This window comes from Vidua chalybeata, chromosome 2, assembly GCF_026979565.1.
Source record: "Vidua chalybeata isolate OUT-0048 chromosome 2, bVidCha1 merged haplotype, whole genome shotgun sequence".
Classification (NCBI taxonomy): domain Eukaryota; kingdom Metazoa; phylum Chordata; class Aves; order Passeriformes; family Viduidae; genus Vidua; species Vidua chalybeata.
This window is the reverse complement of record NC_071531.1, coordinates 102,090,486-102,118,291: the sequence shown is the minus strand read 5'-3', so window position 1 is coordinate 102,118,291 and position 27,806 is coordinate 102,090,486. Positions and strand designations below refer to the sequence as shown.

The 27,806-nt window shown below is 39.1% G+C and overlaps 1 protein-coding gene across 4 annotated transcripts in view; it reads right to left on the bottom strand.

Annotated features, from left to right (window-relative positions):
- The window catches only part of APP (amyloid beta precursor protein), a 181,325-nt gene that overhangs the window by 48,909 nt on the left and 104,610 nt on the right, over window positions 1-27,806 (bottom strand). For 2 of the 4 annotated variants that reach the window (XM_053933841.1, XM_053933838.1), the window contains exons 7-12: window positions 25,909-26,076; window positions 20,196-20,329; window positions 9,839-9,913; window positions 9,493-9,651; window positions 2,276-2,404; window positions 104-203 (exon numbers count right to left, since the gene is read on the bottom strand). In XM_053933841.1, coding sequence (XP_053789816.1) covers window positions 104-203; window positions 2,276-2,404; window positions 9,493-9,651; window positions 9,839-9,913; window positions 20,196-20,329; window positions 25,909-26,076 — 765 coding nt within the window. The remainder of the gene's footprint in view (window positions 1-103; window positions 204-2,275; window positions 2,405-9,492; window positions 9,652-9,838; window positions 9,914-20,195; window positions 20,330-25,908; window positions 26,077-27,806) is intronic. The other 2 variants (XM_053933859.1, XM_053933850.1) reach the window with 1 other exon arrangement.

The following is a 27,806-nucleotide window of genomic DNA, read 5'->3' as shown; positions in this document are numbered from 1 at the left end:
GAGGTAGTATATCAATAGGAAAAGTGAGATGATGTATTTTTGCTTTGGGTGGTAATTTCTCATCACAGAAATATGTCTTTTTCTACATTAGTAGTTTGCATACCAACTTCATCCTGGATCTCCTCTGCCACAGCAGGCACATTGTAGAGGAAGGAGAGAGACTGGTTCATGCGTTCATATATCACGCGTAGATGTGTCATAACCTATGGAAACAAAAGTATTAGAAGGAGGGGAATACTATGGATAATTTGACATTATCACAAATTTCACAGATTATAGGAAGCAAGACCGTTTTCACTTGTGCAGGTATAAAATTTCAATATGCTCTATGTATCAGAACTGTCAGACCCATTACAAAACTCACTTATCTCCTACAGCTGCTAAAAAATACCATTCTAGATGCTCTTCCATAGCCACCTGAAATCTCATGGAAATGCAGTAATTTCAAGTAGGGGTTTGCATTTGCTGTGGGGCAGAACATGCACACAAGCAGCTATTGTGGCATAAATCCACAGCTTCATTGTTCTTTCAGCAACATTTACATTTGCCCATACTCATAAGTTTTCACATAATGTGTAAACCAAGTGAGGCACAGTGATTGCTGCATCAAAATGTTTTAGGTGCTTGGTTTTATTTATTTGTTTATTTCCTAATCCAAATACTGAGAAAAGAAACACCTCTCCAAAGAAAAAGGAAAAAAAAAGGTAACATTTACAAATTGCAAACATTTCAGATGCAAATAAAAATATTTCCACCCAGAAGCATTACTGCATCCCCTCATGTGATTACAGCTCTATTGCCTCAAGTACCCTCACATTGTTATGGGTTGAGTTATGACATATGATATGTGCTCCCCCAGGGTACTCTTCACAAGTATCACCTTTCTTCAGTAGAAGGAGAAATTGAGGTGCATCTTAAAAGACTTAGAAGACTGACAAAATAATTAGGCCTAACAAGTAAAATGAGTTGCAGACAGCAATTTTAATGAAACAGCAGCATGATTTCTTCAAGTCTAAATATTTATGCTATTGATCAAAATATTTTTTTCTATTTTCCACTGAAAAACATTTCACAAACAGAATTCCCAGGCCACATTTCCCCAACTATCTGACCAATTCTAGACACAAAGGAGATGCTATATCAATACTCATTCCTACAATGACATGTTAGACAATACACTGCACTTCTTGTATTTATATGTCAGTTTCTATTCTTCACTAGTGCTGCCACACAACCTGCACTCTGCAAAATTTCACTGATTTTTGTTATTAAACAATCCAATGAGACTTGGAAAATAAAAGTCATGACAGATGCTTAAGATAAGGCAAAGACAATAGTCACTGCAGAAGATTTTTAGAAGTGTGCATTTCTCACTCCAGCAATTTCAAGACAGCATGACCTCAACGTACTCCTTTGGCTGAAACAGATGTTTGAAAATCTAATCTGCCATCCAGGGAGGTACATGGTTTTGATTTTTCTTTTAGTGATGTCAGTCAATTCAAAAACTGTGGCTGGAACAGTGCCTGCCACTGAATCCTACAGAGGGAACATCAGCAGATTCCAGAGATTCCGGCACACTGTTTTTACAGCTTATCCATTGTGACTCCAATTTTAATTGCTGTTTTGAAAGCCAACTACATCTTCCATCTTGGGTGTTTTCTTTCTGCTTTCTTGCCCTCTATGATTTATGAAGACAAGATAAAAGATGTTCCAAAACATATGCATTGAGGACTACAGTAACATTCAGCAGTTAAATGGCATGAATGACAGTGTCTGTTTTAAAAGAACATATTAAACCTGAGTGCATCACAGTAATCACATTTATAGACATTACAAGTGCCTCTGCAGTGACTATAGAAAGGTTGGTCACAGTCAGATGGCTACACCACTTCTGGTTCTGCCACTTCAGCTGAGAGAAGCACAACCATGTGTTGTTGCTAAATCTAATACTGATGTTTTTTCCAGAGGTATTATTTACCAAAGCACTAACAAAGGCTCTCAGCATTAATGCTCTGGAAGGCTCCTCAGAACATGCCCATGACTGACTCATGGTCCAGACAGACAAAAAGCCTGTATTCAGTTCTTCTCAGAAGAAAAAACGTTCCTACATTACTCTATCACTTTGCCTTAATCTTCTGATGGAAAACAGATTGGTTTTGATCGCATTTAAAGCTGTCCATGGAAAGGAGTTGGGTATTTTATAAAAAGTAGGTTGACAGAAATTTCACAATAGTTATGAACTAACACGACCTCACTAACCGTCAGCGGGGATTACCTGAGATCTGATTTGGGCAGCTTTCTTTGGGTCTACCATGCGGACATGTTCAAAGTGTTTGAGAGTGTGCTGTCTGTCTTTCTGCTCAGCACGCACATACTTCTTCAGCATGTTGAATACATGACGAGGCTACAGGGAAAGAAAAAGAACAAAAAAACATCCATTTAGAATGACACGTTTTCATTTCTTGCACTGGAGATGTATCCCAAGCCAAAAGCCCCTGAAGCTACCTTCTGAAGGCAACTCTGACTACTATAAGGAAGATCCTCCCAACTGAACATCAGATGCACCATTAAATGGTAGTTGTAGGCAGTAGATAATGTTCCTGAGAAGGGTGTTCAGATTTCTATGTTTCTATGAATAACCAACCCCCAGACTTGACTGCAAAACTTAAGGGAAAAAAAAAAATCACAATGTTCCTGCCCTGTCACTATTGCTACTCCACCAGAGGAGAAAACAGAGGAAAAGAACCACTGAGCTGAGGTACAGAACATACACATCCAGAAAACACAACTGACTGAAAACCTGTAAGAAAAAAGAGACATCTGCCCAGTTTTCTGAAGTTTCTCTGCTTACGTGCCAGATTTTTGCAAAAATATGAAGTCTATTACAAGTAATATTAATAGTAAAACCTAATGGATATATGCCTTCAGGCATGTAATTGAATACAAAGAAAGAAAAAGAAAGAAAAGATCAGCAGGTGAAGGGAACTTGACAATATACACAGTGATGGCAGAGCACTGAAGGCTAAGACATATATTCCTATATACTTTCCTGCTCTGCACAATAATACAGTGCCAAAACAGGAAGTGATCTCCAGCATCCAGCTAAGACATCCATCTTTAACTCAGATTATATGGATTCTGGAAATGCAGTCCCCCTTCTCTCCATTCCCACTTGTAGTGCTGTGCTTGTGCATCCTACCTGAAGCTGCCAAGCAGAGAGAAGGAATAGAAAGATGACCTTACTGTGCAGCAGATTAAAGAATGAACAGAAGTGGTAAAGAACCTGTCTAGGCACTGAGAGAGACACAGGGAAGAAGGTATGGAAGTGATAAAATAAGTGTCAGAAGCTCTGTGCACAGCTTTCCAAAGCAGGAAGAACTGTGGGTGAAGGCGAAGTTTTAAGAAGACTTAGATTCATGGACAAATATGGAGCCTAAACTGATTTAACATTTACACAAGAGATGAATACTAAGATATGGAGTCCAAAGATTTCAGAATCTCTTCAGTTTAAGAGAAGCAACAGATTCAAAAATGTCTGAGGAAAGCAAACCAAAGGTTATTTGAAGAAGTTATGTCAGACAGAAATAGGGATGTGAAGCCATATCCTGCCAGAGAATTAAACTTAGTGTCTCCATTGCTGAAAATTCACTCATGAGGAAAATATCTCAAAGTCCCCAAAGCCAAGTACTCTCAGATGAAGCTGCAAGAAACTGTGGGCAAATGCTGGAAAGTGATTAATCCTCACAACCTTGTGGTAATGGCCAGACAACTGAAATGTCAACATTAAAGCTTTATTGAAATGAAGGCTAGAAGACCATAAAGTTTAATAACAAGAAGAAAATTTTGAAGACAGGAAATTTAGCTATTTATCAGGAATTATCTTTCCTGATAATTCAACTTTTCTTGCCCCTAAGACATGTCCAGGTAACAGGCTAGGGCAGACTAGACAGAAAAGGATTAATTTTAATTTTTTTTTCAAGAGATATCCCCAGTTAAGTATCATGTCTAAAACCAGAAGGGAATAGCTTTTGTTTTTCCATAGCATGCCTGTATTCACTGGGATGTGTGAATGAGACTTTACAAGTAGATTTGTTAATAGGACAGCAATCTTGAAAATACCTAACAAATACCAAAAACAGGAGTACTAGTCACTTGGGTACATCGGCAGTCCACTTTCAGTGCCTCTTCTAACACTGAGAAATGTCCCACACACATCACTATAAAGTAGAAATGGAGATCAGTTCCTCCAGCATGTCTGACCAAGAAATCTTGTTATGGCAGCAGAAATCCATAATTCAAGTTTTGGACAATGAAAGAATATTTAATGCAAGGTGTTTCCTTAGAGGGGCAGAGATTGCTTTTTCTCAAGCAGGAAAGAAACCCCAACAAAACACTAGAATCTCACTCTGTGTAGGAATACAAACCTAGGGAGTTCCAGTGTTTTGGTTTTAAAACTATCCATATGCACGCTTCAGATCTGGTGATCTCACATGGCCTAAAGCTTGTGACATTGCTTTAACAAGTGATCCAGAGCTAAGAAGTCCTTGTGAAGCACTGAGTCACCTGGCAGAGACACACAAGGATTTCCTGGTCAGCAGGGCATTGCACTACACGCATACTCCTAGGGTGTACTGCAGGCATCTATGGAAACAACAGGATTCTCTGAATGGAACGCTGAGATCTGAGATGTATATGTACACAGGACCCCCTGATATGGAAGTTGAAAAGGATTAGAAGACTCACCACAAAGACTTTTTATTGCCAAAAATGTCTTTACTGTGACCTTTAGGAAACGTGCCCTGCCCCAGCTCTTAAGGTAATACACAAGGTCATTTCCACATGGATCAAAAATCCCCAAAAGGTGCTGGTACCCCTTGAACACCTCTCATGAACTAAACGAGCTCTTCTTCCTTTCTGGAAGTCCCAGCTACATTGGATCAGGTCAGACTTCCAACTTACCCAACTATTTTTCAGCACTTCTGCCTCATGGCTTTAGGGCTATAGCTGGAGGCAAAACTGCCAGAGTTGGTGATGAATAATGACAACTCTTCACTGGGCTTTGCATACCCTAGTGGGGCACCTACCATAAATGAGCACAAGGTTCTACAGTTGAATGTAACATAAAATGAAAAAAAAAAAAAAAAGGCAAAAAAAAAAAATTAATTGATAATTTTCTTCTTGATGCAGAAAGCAGTAGATTTACTGTTTGCAGAGTTTTGACAAATTTCTGCATCATCAAAATGTTTTCACCTCAAGTCCCACTTCTGTATTGTATTTCGTACCCATTTTCTTTTAAATGTCATTATTGAGTGAACTGATTCTGCTTAAAAGTTCCTCACATACTGACACTTTTTGCAGAAGCATTTCTGTTGCCAATTTAAAAATTGTTTACAACTGGTGGGTTAATACAAAGCTTATTCTTCAAAAACCACTAGCCTATGGAACTGCAAAATGCTTATTCTCCAGGAAGAAGAGCTGGAAAGCAACCAGCCCAGTTACGACATTTTGAGGAAATCACTATTAAATATACATTTCTTCTGCGAAAACCTATGAATATGTATGTAAAATACAGTATCTAAACAGAAGGTTTTTCTGTACAGCATGCACAATTTTGGAGGAGATATCCCCTCATGCACCTGGCTGAATAAAGAATGTTTGCTCCCTAATGCTATGCTAGTGTTAAGGAGTTTTTATTTTTACTGATTTTTGGTAATGGTTTCAGCAGGATTCACACCTAAATCCAGTACACCAAGTAGCAATATGAATTCCTGTGATGGTACACTAGGGGCCACAAGGAATGGTCTAGGTCAAGCACAGAGGTAGGGAAAGGCACCACAGGCTGAGGAGATGCACCCAGACCCCCTGTATTAAGTCATTATATCCATAGCTGTCTATTACTTCAACCCTAGGCAGGAAGCTTCAGACTAAATTATAAATCAAAGTGGTTCTATTATCAGCTAATTAAGTTCCCAAGGCCTTAGCTCTGACACTGTCTATGAGAGAAGAACAAAAACTGACACATCTTTGGGCCAGCTTGGCACCTCTTGTTCTTCTTAAATAATGCACCAATCACCAAACTTAAAAAAAATCTGGGTCTAATACTTGAAGTTCTGCTGTGTGTTTTGCCAGGGGAAACCCTGCATGTTTATGGCCGTAATCACCTTAGTAAAAAACATCGCACAGAATAACTTGGATCAGCCACCAGTGGCTACGTAAGCCTCATGAAATAATTCCACTATTTTCAGTGATCTGTACTTGTTTTGATGGCTTGTTTCCTTTTATTTTTTTTTTGTTTTGGTCTTCCTCTGAAGGCAAACAGGATACTATCAATGACATTGGTGACTGTCATTTAGGCAGTGAGAAGAATGGCCAGTGACTTCCTAGGCAAGAGAACCCAGCACCAAATTCTGAATACATTTTATTTTGTTAACTATGCTGATTAGTTAGGAATAATATGGGTACTGTGTACTCCAAAACTCTGGACTGGCTGGCAAGAAGCTTAAATCCACAGTCTCATGGCACACACTATTCAGGCAAATGCAGCAAAAAAGACACATCTAATAAGGTGTGAACCTACCAACTATTTTAAGCACATACTGTAACACCGTCAAACTCATTCCAAAGCTCTCCCTTCTCAGCAGATTCAAACACCAGTTTTTATCTACAACTGAGATTGATCATAGTCCTTCTTACAAGCTATTGTAACCGTCCAGCAGATGTGCTCATGTCTTTGAGTATTTTATAGTTGATAGTTTAAAATCCCATTTATGCTGGAGAATGTTGTCCAAGTACTATTTTATATAGCTTTCCTGAGTACTTGGGGACTTGCATGTATTCAATACCTGTGGACAGGTTCATAGACAATGTATCTGGGCTACACAGACTACCTAGGGTGACAATGCACCGTTAAGAACTAATGTTCTACCTAGAACAGTAGAGAATATGCCTTGTCTCTTATTTGAAAGATGAGTCATTCTGTGGTCTTGTATGTGAGATCTAAAATGCCCATAATCCAGATTCTAGCAAGTTATATATAAACACACACACACATAAATACAAATATATAAACATGCAGATGTCCCCCTAGACCATGATCTCTATACTAATCCTCACCTGCTATTTCAGATTTTAAGGGAGTGATGAAACAGTGTAGTTTCATTAAGCTCGGAAAATGAAAACATCACATGTAGTTTGCATGGCTAAAATCTCTCCTCATGGAAGAAAAAAATCTCTTTTTGTGGAAATCCAAAATACTTACTACAAAGAAACCACACTAAAACCATATTAAAGCAGTTCTGTGTATTGAGAATACAACTTCCTGGTTTTGTGCCATGGAACTTCCATGGGAAATTCTAAGCTGGCTTGTCATTTTGATCAAAATTCACTCTAAATCAGAGAGGAATCTTTCACAATGCTATTTAACCTTGTTTTAGAGAAAAATCAATCATCAGTTCTTTCCCATTACCCCTCTTGCAATGTGCAACAATTGCTTCTTTTCATTCACTATTCTGAATACCTTGTGTATCATTTTCAGTACATATTTCACTTGCTACATTATTAACTTGCAGGTCATGTTTCATCATGGAGAAGTAGCTCATTTTAGAAATATTCAAGAAAAGTTGAACTAGATGATTGCAAACACTTACTCATGGGCAAGACAAATAAATCAACATCCTGTTCTGTTGAGTTAAAGATGCCTTCTCATAATTTCTACTAATTTGTAACAAAACTTGTTATCTCACACATCAAAATCACATTGCTATAATGGTGCCCAAGACTTACATTTGCCTCCCCTCTCAAAGACTCCTCTGGCAGCCAAATAAAATGAAAACTATTTGATTCAATCTCATTATTTGTTTTTCAGTATTTCAACTTCTTGAACTTTGACAAATTAAGATAAATTTTGTTTCTGCTCACTATTTTAAAACTCTTAATTCTCAATATAACAAACCTGCCAGGGTTTAAAAGGACACTCTGGAAAATTCAATTAGCTGACCACATTTCTTGAAATCTGACTTTGTATAAAAACAGAGCTGAAATCCATGCTATTTCACAAAAAACCAACAAAATTAAGTATATGTGAAGAATTCCACAGCTGGAAATTAATGGGTTTGGAGAAGCAGAGCTAAAGGGTGGAGTATTAGAGCTGGACTGTTGTTTCCTGCTGCACAGGAGGATTTTTGTCACCAATTCAGCAGCAACACTTTGGCATGCCTCCAACTGCATATTTCCACAGCAACCTCCTTGGATTCAGGAAATGCTTTGAGCTTCCCAAACTCTGAGACACTGAGCATGGGCCCCCCTGTAGATTCCTCTTCCCTGTCCAAATAGCCAAACCAGACTAGTTTCAACCTGTCCTGTGCTCTCCCTGTGAACAGACACTGCTCCCAAGCATAAAAGGTACCAGAGTAAATTCTGAAGAAAAAGAAAACATGGGAAAAAAACCCAGATGGATTAATGTACATTACATGCACTTCTAAGCAAGAATTTATATTTCAGTAAAATAGTGCTGAATTAGAGGAGAAGCATTTTAAACTGATTTTAAGGATTATGTGCTCACTTTAATTTATGTGCAAAGTAAACGGGTTAATTATCTTTCAAAGTTTTCTTGTATGTTTCCCTCACCTGAAACCCTTAATTTCATAAATTTTCTTTTCTGCTTGTCTTTGTCACCCACCACCACCTTCCCACAGGTAATGTACCTCTCTTACCATCAAAGATTAGAAAGGAATACATAAATCCACAAAAATTTGACATGCATATGAAAGAGGGAATACAAGCAAATTACAGAATCAATCTGCTCACAGAGAATGATGGATTTGAATTCCCCTATTTAATGTACAAAATTAAGGGGGAAATTTCCAAATGTTTTAATAACTAGAGGCATATTGCTTCCAGCTGTCACTAATCCTCCTTTCCTGTAGTAAACCCATCAAGGATGATGAAACAATATACTATTTTGACAGTGGATACTGAACAGTTGCACCCCATTTTCAAAGGCAGCAAAGTACAGCAGCACAGCTAAGCTGCATCAGGAATGAAGAATAAGGATCAAATTTTGAGTTGCTGGGGAGCCTGCATGACAGTGCTTCTGAGAACAGAACAAGAGTACAAATATTTGGTTTTGCTTAATTTTATTTTTCTTGTTCATTGTTATTTTCTTGTTCTTGAAACTATCCAGTTTCATTCCTGTCTCCCTTGCTGCCCTGAGTGGTACTCAGAGGCACACCTCTGACACTCTACTGGGCAATCATCCATGTAACACTTGAAAAAAACCTGAAGTTAGTTTTGGATCTAATACAGAAGCTATTCACAATGGATTCATGGACTTTTTAAACCTCTTAACTGCATGCAGCACTTCCATAAAAAAGCTCACTTCCACAGTGAGAGCCTGGCTCCAAAGCTAGACTGCACCTGGGCACATCTACATTTCCCCCAGGGCAACTACAATGATTTTGACACAGCTGGCAGAGCTTGTGGTATGACACTCACCCTGGGCGGGACAGTCTGCAGGGCTGTGATGTAGTTCTCCAGAGCAATGCGTCGACGGTCATTCAGCATGGCTTCCACTCGTGCCATGTGAGTCTCCACTAGCTGCTGTCTTTCATTTGCTGCTTCTTGTTCCAGTGATTCCACTTTCTCCTGGAAATGCTGAAAAAAAACATCAATCACAACAGAAATAGAGAAGACATCAGCATAGATGGGAAAAGAAGAGTAGAGAATAACATGAAATCTCCATAAAGTAGATTATTAAATTACATCACACCCAGCACCCCCTGTATTTTAACCTTACCATCTGGGCTCCAGATGGTAAGGTTGTGGTTCCATTTTCCTTTACCTGGATAACAGCTTTCTTGTCGGCCTTTGGCAAGTTCTTTGCTTGGCGTTCTGCCTCTTCCCACTCTCTCATGACCTAGTGAATAAAATAAGGAGTGTGACTTTGCTATTTTCCTCCCTTGTCCCATGGCTCAGCAGCAGACAAGCACTGAAGCTCCAAGAGTCATATTTTTACATTCCTCTCCTCCTTTTATCTCTAAAAAAAAAGGCAGTTACAACATTTTATGAAAGTAAGATCCTGTTATTAAATTTAAAAAAGGCAGTACTTGTGTGTCTGAACACTGTACCAAGCTCTCACAACTCCACTGTGAAGGAACATGTTAACCAGTCCTCAAGCAAGGGAAGTGGAGATCTCCATGGGCAAACACAGCAACCCTTTTTCATCTCAGACAGAAAGAAAACAAATTCCACTAGTTTTGTCCAAGGGTGTAAATTTCAACTCATTCCAATTGGATCATGCCACCTTTTTTGGCACCACGAAAGCTTTTAATTTAGTCAGACTGCATCACTGGCCTGAGTAAGGCAGATCAAAAATTACACATAATTTGTGCTAGTCCAGCTATTTGTCCAGAAACAGGGGTTGTAGAAACACTTTCAAGAACTGAATATGTATCTCAAGTACAACATTGTCAGAAAAATAATGTAGGAGATCTTTCGGTGTCATTTCTTTCAGCAATGTGAGAAGCCTCCTCTCCCTGTAACACAGAGCAGTAGTATTTCAATAGTCAGGGAGTGGGTTAACTTGGTGCCCATGAGGTCTGAAACCTTTATGTCACCTGTAACGGCATCACTCATTTCACAACTAGACAGCAATCTCCTCAAATAATACTTTTTATATAGGAACAAGTGCTCCCACTGAATGAAGTGCACACAAATAGGTGACTATTTATGTGCAGGATTAGCATGATAAGAAATCTGTAAGCAAGTACTCACAATGTACATTTCCTTTCCTTCCCTTCTCAATAAAACACACACTTTCACACCATTTAATAAAAATTGTCAAGATAATTTTTGAAAAAGCTGAGAGTCCACATGGACAACTAAAATTTTACCAAGACCAATACCTAAGGCAAGAGAAGTAAGACTTGCAATGTCTTATGTTTGCAAGTTGAGCCACCAGCACTCACCTCCTCTCTCAGGCTTCCCAGTTTTTCCACACACCACACCAGACATTGCTAATCAGGCTCTTTGATGAGCAGACTGGAAAGTGCTGGTGGTGCCTAAGGGTACCTGGCTGAGCCTGTGCCTTAAAAAACCCAAAAAACCACACAAACCTGGGCTCAAAGGAGACTTTTACAAGTCCCAGGCCTTAAAATGTAATACCTCTCAGTTCTATATAGGGTTGTAGGATTACCCAGCAGGCCGAAACCTGCACTCCAAAACAACTCAATATGTGGGATTTTGTTGCCAAGTTTCAATCTTCCTATTCACCCCAAACCCCAGAGTGTATCTCAAGACGTCAGTTATAGTAAAAACAGATAAACTCATTGTCAGCAAAATTATTTATCTGTAAGAGATTCTGGCGTCAATAACAGTCCAAAAGAATGGAGACTCATCTTTTGGGAAGCTAATGGGATGCTGTATACTTTAAATTTTTTTGTGAAATTTGAGAAATTGTTTTGCTTGCTTTTTGGCTTCACCAGGGGCATAGTTAGGCAGCAGTTAAAAGTAAAGACCTGAAAAGAAATAGTTAGAATCCCGAAATAGTTAGCACACTAGCAATTAGAATAATTAGAATAAATAGTTGATTTCACCCCACTCTTTTACTGAAAACTAAGTCCCAAGAACTGTACTCCAACCAATGTAACTGTCAGCCTAAAACTCCCTCTTCAGTTTTATTATCTTCTCATCATATAATACCCATTGATGTTTAAATTGAAGCCAAGCTTTGAGGCAGCAGGAAAACAAAATTTACAAGGAGTTGTAGCAAGGAACTAATGACAGAGAACATGATGGGCAGTGCACTGAAGTTACAGGTCATCCCCCGCCTGCTACTATTGCAATGCTTTGGTACAGGAGATTTCACCGATTCTCTGACAAAACAGAACTAGATGACAATAACTGACACCACAATTTACAGCACAGTCATGTTTTCTGGAAAAAACATATTAATTCTCAGAGTGCTGCTGTGTATTCAGTGTGCATTAAGCATTCAGCTCTTAATTGTCCTTAGGCCATATGACTGTGGGGGCTGAGAAAACAATTTGTGTACATAGGCAGCATCTTTCCGAAGATCTGACGTGCCACTGATGGCAGGATGTGTCAGAGACTGAAATTTTATGGTTTTGTCTGTTATAGCAAAAGTACGTATCAAAAGCTGCACAGAAGACCACCCAAGCCCACCCTGAATGGGTGTCCTGACTGAAATTCTGAACTGTGAGTTAAACCTCCTAAGGAACAGAGATAAGAAAAGCGACACTATTGTTAAAGCATCTGGAAGAGTATCCACTGCAGGGCCCAGCAGAGCACCTTCAGGGGTGGAGGCTATAGTCCCAGGATTATCTGCAGCCAGGCTTGCACAGACCCCCACCAAAGGGTGGGAGCAGGAGGGGTTTGGGTGCATATCGAAAAAGTCTCTGGTGAGAGACAGTGAATTCCCATCCTCCACTGTGCAGAGGAGCCCAGGGGCCCCTCCACTCCAGGAAAAGCCACATCCATGTGAAGGACAGATGAGGGGTATCATGGCCCATCAAAGGACCCCCCAAAGGGATCCCCAGAGCACCAGAGCACTGCAATATGATGCAACAGATCCACAGTGTTGCAAGGGACAGTGTCAAAGCTAGCCCCCTTAGGGGAGGCATCTGGCCATTCCCACCTGGCCCAAATGTATATCAATCCATGGGATTCTATACTTTTTGGCACCACCATGGCAGGGGACCCTCACCACCAAGATGGGATGGAGGAGAAGAACGAGATGTTGTTGGGACCTCCAGAAGAGTGATATGTTTCTACCTAACCCCTGTCACTCTATCCTGGTCCCCCCACGCCCCACACACAATTCTTTTTCTATTTCTCTCTTTCATCTTTCTTCTCTTTGAGTCTTTTACTATTAAATAAAATATATCAAGTTTTTTTGGCAACATCTAACCTCATTTGGTTTAAATAATGTTTTTTGGGTATATTTAAAACCACCCTGGGTCCTATCCAATTTATTCACAGAGATTTAGTTTGCTTTGGTCTTCTGTGTTATGCCAGTTCATAACAGCCCCCAAAGGAGTCCCAAGACCCAGCATGTGATAATCCGTGATGCAACAGATCCACAGTTTTGCAAAGGACAGTGTCTAACTGGCCCCCCTTAGGGAGGCACCTGTGTGTTCCCACTTGCCCAAATGTATATTAATCCACAGGATTCTATGCTTTTCAGCAGGGGACCCTCACTTCCAAGAAGATCAGATGGAGGGGAACAATGAGACGTCATTGAGACCCATGGAGGGGTGATATGCTTCTACTTCATTTCTGTCACTCTCCCTGTCTGTCTGCCCCTCTGCCCCCTCTCTCTTCTCTTTTCTTTTCTTTTCTTTTCTTTTCTTTTCTTTTCTTTTCTTTTCTTTTCTTTTCTTTTCTTTTCTTTTCTTTTCTTTTCTTTTCTTTTCTTTTCTTTTCTTTTCTTTTCTTTTCTTTTCTTTTCTTTTTTCTTTTCTCTTTACCTCTTTTAAATAAAATACATCAAATTTTTTGGTATCAGCATCTAACCACTTCTGGGTTTTGTCCCATTCTGGAGAATACTTGAACCAACATTTGAACAAATATTCAGGGTTCTTTCTGCTTTATTCACAGAGTTAGTTCTCTTTAGTCCTCTGTTATTAGAGAGGATAGCAACAAGATCTGAACTTACAGAAGGCCCAGAAATTATGGCATTAAGCCAAGTCATAAACTACAATGATGTGCTCAAGCTTGAACATTGGCCTAGATTAGCAACTTTATTATTTTCTTCTTCCTTGTCTCCCTTTCTGTCTTAAAATCACATCTCTGACATCTGCCTAATTTTTTGACTCTGAAAGAGTAGTTATGGATTTTCAGAACAAGTGTTCCCTTACCATCTTTATCCTCCAAACTAATCCTCTGCTAATCCACATGACAAAAATAAGCACTGTGGGTAATGTGAGTAAGAGGACCTTTGGCTACACCAGGTCTATCTCTGTCAATTTTATTTTTTTAAACCTTTTAAGACATGGAAGGCAGGATGATAAACTGACAGCCTATACAGCTAGTTGGGAGGGATATAAATTAGTGGCCTCAGAGTTCAGCTCTGGTGCCACAAAACTGAAAGAGAAAAAACCAGAATTACATGGCTGGTTGCAGAAACAATATTCCTGTAAAGACTGCTGTGACCTGTGACAGATTTTTGCAACTGAGAAGACTTCAGTGCTTGAGAGCATCTGAGTGTGTGTGCTAACCAACTGAAGATACAGCTATCCACGGGCCATGCTACCACCCACAGGGAACTCCTGGTCCCACCATCACTTCAGGGATTTGTGAGTGAGAAATAAGCCATAGCGCTACAGAGGACCCCAAAGAGCAAGGAGGAGAAAAAATTCCCCAGTTACACATGTGCAGAAGAAGGCTGAACTTGGCCTCCACACTTACAAACCTCTTCTCCTCTGTTGACAGCACAGACCTATGAAAAATATACAGATTTAGGGCTATTCAAGGGTTGGAGGCTTTGTACAGGGAAAATAACAGCTTCTGCTTGAGATATAATCAGCAAGCCATTTCAAAGTCAAGCTTCTTCAAAACTCAGGCTTTAGAGCCTGGCAGATGCTTTTTGAAATTGGGCTGTAAGGGACAGTAAGAGGGAAAGAGGTGCTATGGAAAATGTAATTCATTATTAAGAGAAGCTAAGTACAAAAAATTTCATTATGTATTGAAGCAACAGAATTCATTCCCATTTTTTACACTAGGGCACAAAAGCATATCTGCAAGAGAAGAATTTATGGCATTTATTGGGATATGGAATTTATTGGGTTAGCACAATCAGGCCAGCAGAGGTACTTGCCTGAAGGCTGGCTTAGTGAAAATGGTAAGTCAGGCCAAAAGGGTGTCTATCTTTGTCAAGGGCTTTTTTTCCACACTTAAGTTGACCTTTTTTCTGGCAATATCATCAAACTTCTCCAAAGAGTCCTTACTACAACTGAGAGGGGTAATCCTATAAACCAGACAGTTTTAAGGAAGGAAACAGGCTTCCCACACACTGTAGAGATGGTGGAATCTAGGGAATATATGAACTGGTATTATTTAACATCTTTGTTGAGGACATGGATAGCAGGAATGAGAGCAATCTCAGGTGACACCAAGGTCAGTGGTGTGATTGATACTTGTTGGGGACGATGGAACAGGAAAGACTTATAAATATGATTGCCTGGCAAAAGATTTTGAGAATATGGAAACTATAAGCGAGATTGAAATGAAAGCAAGCTTTGAGATACCGAGCCTTAGTTACTGAACAACTGGAAAACAATGGTATGGCTGGCTGAAGGTAATCCCCTTTTGATTAAACAATACCCTCTGCTTGCAGACAGGTCCAAGGGTCAGAGCAGACCCTACTAGCTTGGCAGAAGGGGTCCAAAGAGTAGTTTTTAGGGTTTAAAATGTAACACAGTATGGTAATGTAATGATTCTTATAGGCTGTATAATGCTATAGGATTTGTATCTTGTACTAGATTGGTTAGTGAAAATTAGAATATTCAGCACAGAAGAAGATTTATTGTATTGCAACGGGAACTTCCCTCTCTTGCCCTCTTGTTCTTTCGGGTCTCTCTTTTGGGTTCCTCTTTCAGGCCTGCTTGGAGCTGTGGCTGGAGGCTCCAAACAGGGCCCCTGCACCCACACCCTTTGCAATAAACCACAAGTTCCAAGACCTGGCTTCAGAGATCTCTCGTCTCTGTCCGTCCCGATGGTCCCACCCACCGTCGCTCCTACAATACTCTACAGGGCAGGGATGTCATTCAGAGGGACCTGGACAGGCTTGAGAGGCAGGCCTGAGAAAACCACAGGTTCAAGTTCAACAGGGCCATGTGTGGGCTCCTGCACCGGGGCTGGGGCAATCCCAAAATCAATATAGGCTGGGCAATGAGTGGGTGTAGAGAAGCAGTGGGAAAAGAACTTGAGTGTCCTGGTGGATTAAAAACCAAATATGAGCTAGCCATGTGTGCTCAGAGCCCAGGAAGTCCAGTGTATCCTGTATCCAAAACACCATGGACAGCAGGTTGAGGAAGGCATTCTGTCCCTCTGCTCTACTCTGGTGAGACCCCACCTGCAGTGCTGCATCCAGCTCTGGGGCCCAACACAAGATGCACATCAACCTGCTTGAGTGGGTCTAGAGGAGGACCATAAAGATGATAAAGGATTGGAGCACCTCCTCTGTGAGGCCAGGATGAGAGATTTGGGGTTGTTGAGTCTGGAGAAGAGAAGACATCAAGGAGACCTTATAGCAGCCCTCCACTGCCTAAAGGGGGCCTTCATTAAGGCAGTAGAGGGAACTTTTTAAAGCATGTAATGATAAGGAGGAATGGTTTTAAACTGAAAGAAAGTAGGTTTAGATTCAATATTAGAAAGAAATTCTTTACTCTGAGGGTGGTGAGGCCCTGGCACAGGTTGCCCAGAGAAGTTGTGGATGCCCCATCCCTGGAAATGTTCAATGCCAGGCTAGGTGGGATTTTAAGCAATCTGATGTATTGGAATGTGCCCCTGCCCATGGCAGGGGGATGGAACTAAATGATCTTTAAGGTCCCTCCAACTCAAACTATTCTGTGAATCTACAGTGTCACTGGGACTAAAAATCAGCTGATATCCAGGATGTTAGAACAACGGGCACGCAATGATAAAAAGAAAAAAAAAAATCTTGAACAAACACCAGACCTGTTCAGGCTGGTTGAGAACTGCAGTATTTTTAGATGTTTGCTTGGGAAATAAAACTTACAAGAAGCAAAACTATTCTAGGACACAAGGTGTCATTAAGTTCCTATCATAAGTATTCTACATGCTGCAATTCCAAAAATATCGTAGACAGCCAAAGGAAGAGCAAATTTAAGACATGAGGACATCACAAGGTGTCTTAGGAGAGAAATGTATAAATATACTGCTCCCTTGAGTAAGGTTTGTTATCTGGTTCATCAGGCTATTTAGCAGTAACTAATTAAGCAAGGGAGCTGTACAGCCATTAACAAACTGAAAAGAGAAAGAGAAAAAGGGGCATTGTACCAAAACAAGAAACAAGAACCATGACACCTGGCAATCAATTAACATAACCTCTCCCTGTTATCTTTTGGAGAACAGTGAACATTTAAAGGTTACACATGCATCAATGAATGGCTATCCCTGTTTGCATGAGAATGCAGTTTTCCTGCTATTGGGGCTGCATTATTAATTCTTGGGAAAAGCTTAAAATTTTGTATTAATATAATTCTCCTTATAGTACTTCCTGTAAAATAGGAAAGTTTATAAGCCTTCTTGCTTCAGGTGTGGTGCAGAAAAACTTTCAAGATCTGTAGTCTAAAGAGATGGACACTGTAGAGCACAAGGGATTAAGAGTCTGAACCAGAGGTGCATCAGGTCATCACAGAGACAAACTTCCCTACTAAAAGGCTTTCATGAGCTGTGAACTATCATGTGACATTACCACTGACAGAATCTTGCTCTCTGCTTGTGTGAACATCTTTATACAAGAGAGAAAGAAACACAAGTTGTCAGAATTTCATGGTAAATTACGGGAAATCTCAGAAAAAGGATATGCAGAATATTTACATTTTCCCTGATGATATGTTTTAAAATATTTCACTTCAAGTTTAGTGATAAACTTCCCTACTCCTTAGATGATTACACTTTTCATGTCAACTAGAATGTATCTGATTTTTTTCTTAGTTAATTGACTGTTGCAAAATAAGCTGTGCAGCAACCCCAATACTATTTTAAAGCTAGACTTTTTATTAAATGAAATAAATTATCTGTGTTTTGTGAACAAACCAATCTATTTCAGATATGACATTTATCAGGATTAAAGAATTACTTGATCATTTTTTCTCTTTTTATTAGAAGAAAAATGGGCATTTCTGCTGCTTTCTAAGCCTCTTCTTTTCAGCTTTGAAAGAACTGGACTGTGAATAAAAAACAAAATTTGGTGTGGCTGGAAGACTTGGCTAATGACTCTCATTTGTTACCTTTTATTTTTACTGAGAAAATCATTGACAGCAAAGGTGTCACAGCAAAGTTAACTTATTCAGCATTATTTTTAACATAACAAGTAAGAGTTCCACATTCATTTTCAGCTACATATATATTTTAGTTTTCTATTAAGAACATACCTGATTTGAAATAAAATGTAAAAAGCCATTTTAAAATAAATTGCCAGAAGAGGAAACCAGTGGTACTGGACATACATGTTTATGTGAGGAAACACAGAACAGTGAACTAGCTGGCTTTTCTACTAGCATCTACTGTCTTTTAAGCATTTCACAAGTTAACATGGAGAGGCTAGTTCAATACTGTACAAATCATAAAAATTACCTTTCCCTTCTAGGTCTTCCCTGAAGATCTTTCTGATCTTCAAAGCTCTGCAGGGGATCTGTGTACTTCAAAACACATGTCCTTTAAGATGTGATTTCATAAGCAGCTTAGGCAACTTAATGATTAATTTTTTTTATGTACCTATCATACTGCTTTTTACCAGGGCCAACTTAGGTTACTGAACTGGCCAGAGCTGGATATTTGACTTGTTTTTGGAGGACTGACATTGCAGGAGGGGAGCAGCTGAATGGCCTTACCCCCTGTGTGCTCAGTGCTGACAGGAAGAATGGCTAGAAATGTGCTAATGAGGGCACCAGCTCCAGTTTCAGTCAAACCTCTGAATCACACCCTTCAGTTGACAGGGTCCTCCAGATGCTCATATTAAAACAGAAAATACACAGTTCACCCAAATACTGCCCCTAATTATGCAGCTTAACCTTTACATACCGGGATTTTGGAGAAAAACGTGGAACTACAGTGAGACTCTAAAGACTGTGCCAAGGAAATCTGCACTATCCTTTGCTTTCAAGAAACCCACCTCAACAGCATTTTTTATAAAAAGGTTGTTTCAAGGGGAAGGAATGATGGGGTGGTGACTGAATTATTCACCAACCCTCTGCATGCCTAGCCAAGGCAGGGTCTCTCCCCTGCTAGGCAGTCTATGTGCCTTTTCTTATTCTCCAGATTCCCTGTCCATTAAATTGGCTCTATTTTCTCAGTTTAAAGAGGAGACAGATTGATTGTGCTTCAACACTTCCCAGGCAGATGAGGAGCACCTATCTTCCTATCTATGACATGTCATATTCTCAGTATGTGGCTTGGACCAGTTGGATGAGTGCTTCAGGTAAGATGCGCTGCCCAATTTTTAGAGAAGTGCCAGACACAGCTGCAGTACCAATAGGCATGGATGCACAATAAGAGCTTAATTTCATTTTCACTCATAACATTTTATTTTTATTTTTGGAATAACACTTTGGCACAGAACTAAAGGCTAATAATATATCAGTAACAGACAGACACACTGAAATCCCATCACGGGAACAAAGTTATAATGAAAAAATACAGTAAATTAGCTACACAGGTATATGAAGTGCATCTGAATTATACCAACATTCATTTTTTGTGGTGTTTTCATTCTCAAAAAATATGCTTTCCTTTAAACCTCTTATATTTTGCTTTGTTGTTATTAAAGCAGAAGTGTGACCATTTTTATTGGCATTGCCATTATAAACCCTGTTTCTGAGAGAGTGGGTAACTCATCTCTCACTGGATTAAAACCTGGGTACAGTTTCAGGCTACACAAATCTCTTTGGTTGAAGGGAAAGAAAAGCGTTGATTCAGTTTGGATTTTTAGTTCAAAAGCACTAGTTTTTCCTCTTTTCTTTGACTTTAGATGCATATCATGTTACCTTGAGGCTCAAAACCATTAGATGAACATACATGATTTTACACTACCCCCAGGGCACACACAGATGATGCTCAACACAAACCATCTTCCCCCACTGCTCCAAGAGAAGGACAATTAATACAGAGGCCTAGTTCTTTACTTTGAAACATAAATAATCTCACAAGACAAACATTCTCCCACAAAAATGAGAGACATTTTTTACAGTTTTTTTTTTTCTTTTAACCCTTCTAGTAACTGTAGCGACTTATGATCGCAGTGGTGACACAATCATAAATGTGTGTCAGACCGCTGACTTCTTAGATAAGAGTCAGAAAGGCAGTAAATGATTTGTTTACAGCATTGCAAACTGGCAGGGCACCTGGATGAAGACTTGGGAAATAAGATGAAGGATCATTTATTACTTGACAGACAAATTCATACACTTAGGAATAAAGAAATCTCCCCTTACCTGAGACATTCTTTCACGATGCTTAGCTTCAAGCCTCTCCTTGGCCTTCTGGAAATGGGCATGTTCATTCTCATCTCCAGGTGTCTCCAAGTATTTGTCAACAGCATCAGGAGTGCTAGCAGCTGTGGTAGGGACTGACATAAAATTTGAAGGTGGAGAGAGGGAGGGGAGGGAGAAGAAAATAAAAATTTCTACTTTAGTATGTGAAAAATTTAGATGAATTAATAAAGAAGCATCTGTTCTAATTTCCACTGGAATACAGCCATCTATTTAGCCTCAGAGGAAGACAAGGACATAGGGTTTAGATGAACATGTTACACACAGCAAGTACATAAAAATACGTCAGGATTTCTTCCCTCTCCCTTACCCATTTTATAAACCAGGAGCTCTGCAGAGTGAACAAAACAATGTTCTTGAAACAGGTTAGAATGCTGCCAAAAGAAAAATTGCAAGTATGAAGAAAAGCATGGCAATGAACAAAGTCCGTTAGCCAGCAAAACGCCCTTTGCAAAGTTACATGCTTTGTACATAAGTTTAATTTTTAAAGATAAATTGTAACATATAAATGTGAATGCAAATCCCTTTTAAAGCACTTATGGACCTCACAGTACCTAATGAAATACCTCAAATACTTCCCTTAGCAACAATTTGGCTTCACAGATAGTTACTTCATTCGTAATAACTTTGATTTAAAAAAACCTTCACAAAGGCTGGAAATAATCAGCGAGCTTGCACTAATAGCCAGCCTTCCTGTTGGATAACTAGGAGGTAGCTGTGACACTGGTAGTGGAAAGGTTTGCATTTAGGGTAATTCAAGCAAAGTGAGCAATAGTCCCCTGTCTATGCAGCTGTATCCAACCCCTACTTTGCGAAGACTGATTCAGTTTTCCATTAATATGTTAGAATTTAGGTAATTGGTATGGCATCAAACAGCAGGCACCTTGGAAGAGTTTAGTGAAATTCCTCAGAGACTCCTTGGAGGGGAAAAAAACCCACCCAATGAAACATATCATACTCTTATTATTCCCAATCCATTATTTTAATTAAAGGTGCTACTTGCCATCTAAACTAGGTTTAAGTTGAATTTTCTCATATAAAAAGCCACCTGAGTAAGAACTTCAAGATACATTTCCTACCCCTGCACAGCTAGAACTTGGCAATTAAAACTTCCATGAATGCCTTCCTTTTCACCAACACTGACAAATACAATTTTGCCTTGCTGATATCCATTTAAATTCACCCATTAATGGCTCAGATCATGCCTTTCCAAGTTCTTTGATGCACTTCTTGATTGGGAGGACGTCCCCAAAGCAAAACTTCCTCAAGCATCTTTGTGATACTCTGCTGCAAGGTCATTCTCTTTCAACTTATCATAAGTTTAAATATTTATGAGAGGAAAAAAAAAACACCATTAAATTCTTCATGTGTGGTTCAAATGAGAAAAAATACAAGACAAAAGTATTTTCCTGAACATGACTTCTGCCAAGGTTGTAAACAAGAGTCATCAAGTTCCACAGAGTTAAAACAACCAAAACAAAAAATGCTGTGATTAGACCCAGCAAAACAACTTACAGTAAACATTGCCCACAGCATTACCTTATATCAATTAAATTATTCATGTCTGAAATTAGTAGTACTCTAACTTCTGGATATGAAAACATTTGCATTATTTCCTTTTTGAATCCTAAACTTCACCCACTTACTTATTAAAAGGTGTAGTACAACATGTGTGGTTCAAAGGTGAAATAAAAGTGAAAATTTATATAGACTAAGAAACTGTGGAAACAGAAATCAGTCACTTGCATCCACTAAAGGTCACAGTCAAAATTAACAATTTATGGTATTAGAACTCACAGTTCTTTAATGCCTTAGACACTGGAAGTTGGCATGCAATTTAGCTGCCAAAACATTTCACTTCCTGCTAACTAGGGAGATGTCAACATCCCAAACAAACAAACAATGGATAAAGGAAATGACTGACAACAGGAGTATCATCTTGTAAGCTGCTGCTGTAAAAGGTACAGATCTTTATTTGCAATACATCTCTGAAGAAAAATTAAAGTGGACAGTATTTGCCCCTTAAAAATCACCGAGAGATTGAGCAAGTTTGGAAGTTCACAGTATTTAATCTAGAGAATAAATACTATTTTTACCTAAATTCACCCAAAAACCTGTGATACTGCTCTAAAATGATAAAAAATAAAACCACATGTGTTAACATTTAAACTTCCTACTAAATTTTAGGGTTTATGCAAGGAAGGAGGGAACTGACAACACTGAACCCTATTGGTTCCCTCTGTTGTGAGCCACAGAAATTCAGTACTGTCATAAAATAAAAAAAAATATTTATAAAAGGTCATTTTAATGATACATCAAAATTTTCAAAAACTGACTATGCCACCAGAGTTCAACTCACTCCCACTTTGAAAGAGGAACAAATGAAAACACAGTGAATTCCACTGATGTCAGGCTCTGACAGCTGCTGGAGCTGCTGGGAGAGCTGTCTGAGAAATTAAGTACATTTAAGAGAAAGTATTTTCCCAGCTTTTAAGTCCCCAAGTTAAGAATTAAACATTAACATAATATCAAGATAGCACTCATTTAAAAAAATATACTTCCTGTAATTTTAAGGATATTTAAAATGCAACAATTAACAGACAAGTAAAAAAATTCATACAATAGATTACTTTTTAGTGTAAGACAGAAATCTTTCCTTTGGTAACAGCAATATGTTCACTTATTCTTGTCAATATATACTCATCCTAAGGCAATTAAATCCAAATTAAACACCTGACAGATTCTATGACTTCAAAGAAGCCATTATGGACAGTCAGTCACACAGTAGAAGTTTGAATCATTATATTGAACAGAAACCACAGACTGTACTGAACATTCTTATTAAGAATCAGTAGAGACTGAGCAGGTAATCTGACAGGCTGAAGGAATTGGTAACATCAGCCTCAAAGCCTTCTACTTCTAAGACAATTATGTATCAATTTCCAAGGAGCTGGATAATAAATGAAAAAAAATATTACACCAGTAGCTCCTATCCTACAGATAAATAATTTCCATCAGACCTCGGAGCACTAGTCAAATCCACTCAACATGGAGGGAGTTTAGGGCTTTGCATGACAGGACAGACCCACCTTTCCAGATCAAAGCAAAGAGACTTAGCAAGAAGGCAGAATAAAACATGCTCTTTTAAACTCTTTTTTTTTTTAAGAGAAAGTGTTCAGGATATTAGTATTGAGATTTCATGGTGTATGGATATTTGTGACAACAGAACATCCTCACATTTTGGTTCAGTCCAATTCCAATTCATTACCAGAAAATCTGACTCACATCCCACACTTCCACCATTTGCCCACTATACAAGAGAAACCCAATGCTATTCACTATTTCATATTACTCTGTAAAATCTAACTAGCTTATCCTGAAAAGCAAACTACAGCTAGACAAAGGAATGATGTGCTTTAGCATCCATCTTTCGTCCTGCCTAAGAGAGGCTTGATTTTTCTTCTGTTTTAATAGGACACAAAGGAGCAAGAACAATCTGAACTTTGAAGAATGAATGAATGAAGAAAAGAAAGAATGGAATAAATACATTAATAATAATGAAGTGGGGAGGAGAAGGCACAAAAGACTAAATTAAGGGTGATGGTGGGAGGGAAAAATGACAGGAGAGGAGTGGCCTTGAGGGAAACTATTCTCCACTATTTTTCTTTTCTTCTGTGAGATTGGGGTGAAAAATGGTGTCTGTTTTACGTCCTTCAGCAACATTAGATTAGTACTAAACACAAGACATCATTTCAATGATGAAACTTATTATATTCAGCACTTCCAACTATTTTCACTGCAATTTCTATTCAGCAAAAACATGAAGAATAAGGAGGAACAGCATGGTGAGACTGAAACAGTACATGAAACTAAAAGAAAAAGTTATTTCAGGAACAGAAAATACAAGTGTATATATGAGAGTATAGAACACACTGACATAACATTAAAAACTAGGAATAAAAATATAACTGAAATAGCTTAGAAAGTATCCTCATGGACTCAACTGTTGTTTGAGAAATTACTGAAGGAAAAAAAAAGTCAGAAAAAAAACCCTATGGGAGATAAAAAATCAGTTTCAATTGTGCAGATAAAGTCAAAGAAGCTCAAGTACTCAGCCTAACTCCATTGTCCTTACAGAGAAAATGACTTAGACCAAAAATTTGAACTTCCAGAATAAACCAAGAGAATAATGGAAATGGTAATAGTCTTGTTATTGTTATATTGAAATGAATCTGAGGGAAAAAACACCCAGCAGATAACAACTTCCAGGAGACAAAGCAGAATCTCCTGAGCAGAAGAGATCATTTATCTTCCCAAAGAGAGGCTGCAATCAGAGACAAATCTGTGTTTTGCATCTCTGGAAACACCTTACCTAACACAGGAACTTCATGGTTCAAACTGTTCCTCTGTCAGTAAATACATTTAGACCTCACTCCAACCTCCTGCACAGATCTCTCCCTTCACTACATCTTCTGTCTTGTTGCAGGAGCTGATCACAGTTCATGAAGTATCCTCCTCACTCCCATTATCTCAGATTTCTCTGCTCCCTTCCCTGAGCTTTGCCATGAACAGCTCTAGAAGACACTAAGATAAAATGCTGCTGGAGCACCAGTTCAGCAATCCTGGCTGCAGGACTGCTCTTGCTTCTGCTCCAATAAAATACAAGTCAGCTCCTCTGCTCCATGACACACATAGTACCCCTTTGCTAGGGCTCTTCATTTGTTTCTGTGCATTTTTAACCCTTCTACTTACTGAAAATACTCCTGAAAAAAACAGGTTTGGAAAACCTTTTTCTAAAAGGAGCCCTGAGATGATGCTTGTGTTCTGCTCTTCCATGTCCTGCGAGCAGACAGGGCAGTGAGACGTGTACTCACTCTTTAATGTCTCAGATGAAAATGTCAGGTGATGCTCTCCCAGGAGTACATGTTTGCAAAGCAGATTGGGAGAAGAGTGTACAAGAGGCTCTCAAAACAGAACCCATCTGATAAAACTAGCACCTAATTTATCAGCTTCAATGGTGTATGGTGGAGAAAGCCACCACTCTCAAACAGTGCAAACACCATTTTTTCAGCAAAAACAGTCATTGCAACATATAGTTGAGTTAAAGTAAGTGGGAGATGATTCACATCTTTGTGCATCACAGCCCTTAGGGAAACATAAAAAAAATCAAATACCATTTCTCCCCTTTCCATTGCCAACACACACAAAGAATTCAACCAAACTAAAACCAAACAAATCTGGAAATATGCATTTTAATACTTTTTAGCTTTGAAAAAAAAAAAAAAAAAGGTCATAAATACATGAGAATACACTGTTAAAAATACAAGCTATTTTTAAACTTACCTGACACTTCCCTAAAGTTAGTGTTTTTTCCTGCACATACATTGTAGGTGCAAACAGACACATGAAACATCAGTACACTTTGACAGAGAATAGAGAGAAGATGGGTGCATAGGCCTCACCTTAGGAGGTGATAAGCACTCAGCCCCCAACTCAGAGCGCACCTACAGTGCCAAGAAGTCACCCACCACCATGCCGGGTTAGCAAGAGGCCAAGGAGGAGCGAGTGGTGAGCAGAGGTGTGGACAGACCGCGCCTGGGGTTAGTGTGAGCCCAGGCCCGCTCCCCGCAAGGCGGGCACCCTGGAGGGCACTTACTGATGCTGCCACAGACCGCCATGCAGTATTCCTCCGAGTCAAAGTTGTTCCGGTTCCCGCCACAGCCGCCGTAAAAGAAGGGTGCACACTTTCCTTCAGCCATGTCAAAGTACCAGCGGGAGATCATCGCGCGGCACGGCCCAGTCTCGGCTTGCTCAGAGCACACCTCTATTCACAGGAGACCCGGAGGAACCAGATTTAGCATGGAAATGGTATCGTCTTGGCTTCTTAATTAGGTGTTGTCTCTCTGTGTCCACACACTCAAGTGGGGAAAGGACATGCACCAAGATGGTGCTTTGGAAGGAGATGCCACCAAGGTGATGTTTTGAGGAATAGGAAACCCTTCCCCAGAGATAATGAAGGTGAATTTTGAACTGACACAGATTCCTGCCACAAAGTGTCCTTAGCCTACCCATATCTTATGTTTCTAGCAACTTTATCTGCACACATTAAGAGGTGCTGCCCTGAAACAAATGCAGAATTTCATCTGCTTCCAGGCCAGAGGGGTACAACCATCAAGTGACTGGGGGTTTTGTCGATAGCCCTGGGTGGATTCCTGCCCAAGCAGCTTACTTGATATCTGAAAGTAGGAGACACATTTTCTTTTGTTCTTTTCTAGCTCTACATACCCTCCCTGACCAAATTATACAAAAGAAAACAAACAAACAATTGTTAATACATTATAGTGGAAAACAAATTCACTACAGACACCTATTTAATTGTAGCCAGTGATGAAGAAACTCCCTTTTGCAAGCCACCCAGCACAGGGTTTTTAATTCACAGTTTGAGGGCTCACATATATAAAATTACTGCTGCAGCTTGAACCATCCATGGGAGGAAATCTCACCCCCAGTGAATATACCTACAGGAAAAAAATGAAAATAATTTGTGCTTGTGTTCACTGTGAGCTGCTACAGTCTCTGCCTACATTCTGCAACACAGGGAGATCTGAGGGAAGAACCAAACCACACAAATTAAAGGAAGACAAAGCAAATTCTGCCTGCAATTTGGAGTTCAGCCAATTACACATGTAAACATATAGCCTTTTACCAATAATGTTCCAAACAGACAAAAAACAGTTTTATCTTTCAATGTGCTGCACAAGTAATTTCAAATATACATAATATTAAACCAATAAACCCCTCATTTACTTTCATCCCACACACTACCTGGCAAACAAACTGCTACATTTAACTAGAGGCTTTTAAATTCTCTGCATAAATTTGAATTTTGTGGAAATCACATTCCTACGGGTTGAAAGGTAAGAAAAAAATATCACTGCACTAGAACTGAAAATCCCCTGTATGTTCATCAGATCAAAATGCTGGCTGCAAAGAATCCTGCTTTTCAGTGTCTGTCCTGATCCATCAATTCACTATCCTCAGAAGCACCACGGCTTATAAATAGGTTTTTATTGCCCAGTCGTCACTGGCAATACAACCTACGTTTCCTTATATATACAATACAGGTACAATTTTACATGCATTTAACTTATTCACGTATTCTAACTATCAATAATGTCAAGAATCAATTTCAGAAAGCATACATTTAGTCTGAGAGAAACAGATCCAAGAGTATGCAACCATCAAGGATGTGCTAAAAATGCTGCACTTCTGTATGAAGAAATTAGGGGGAAAAGAATACTGAGTTTTTTACTTGAAGAAAAAAAGAAAATAAGTATCATTAATTGCACTGCACATTAACTACAATTAATTGTATATTACCATATGATTAATTATAAATAATTTTAATATACAAGTAGTTCTCATGATTTATTTTAAAACCAAATCCAGCTACGCCACCCAATTATACAGTCAAATCCTGACAAAAAGCTAGCTTTGCAGTCTTGGAAAAGCTGTCACATGTAAATTAAAAATTAATAGTGACTTCTGATATAA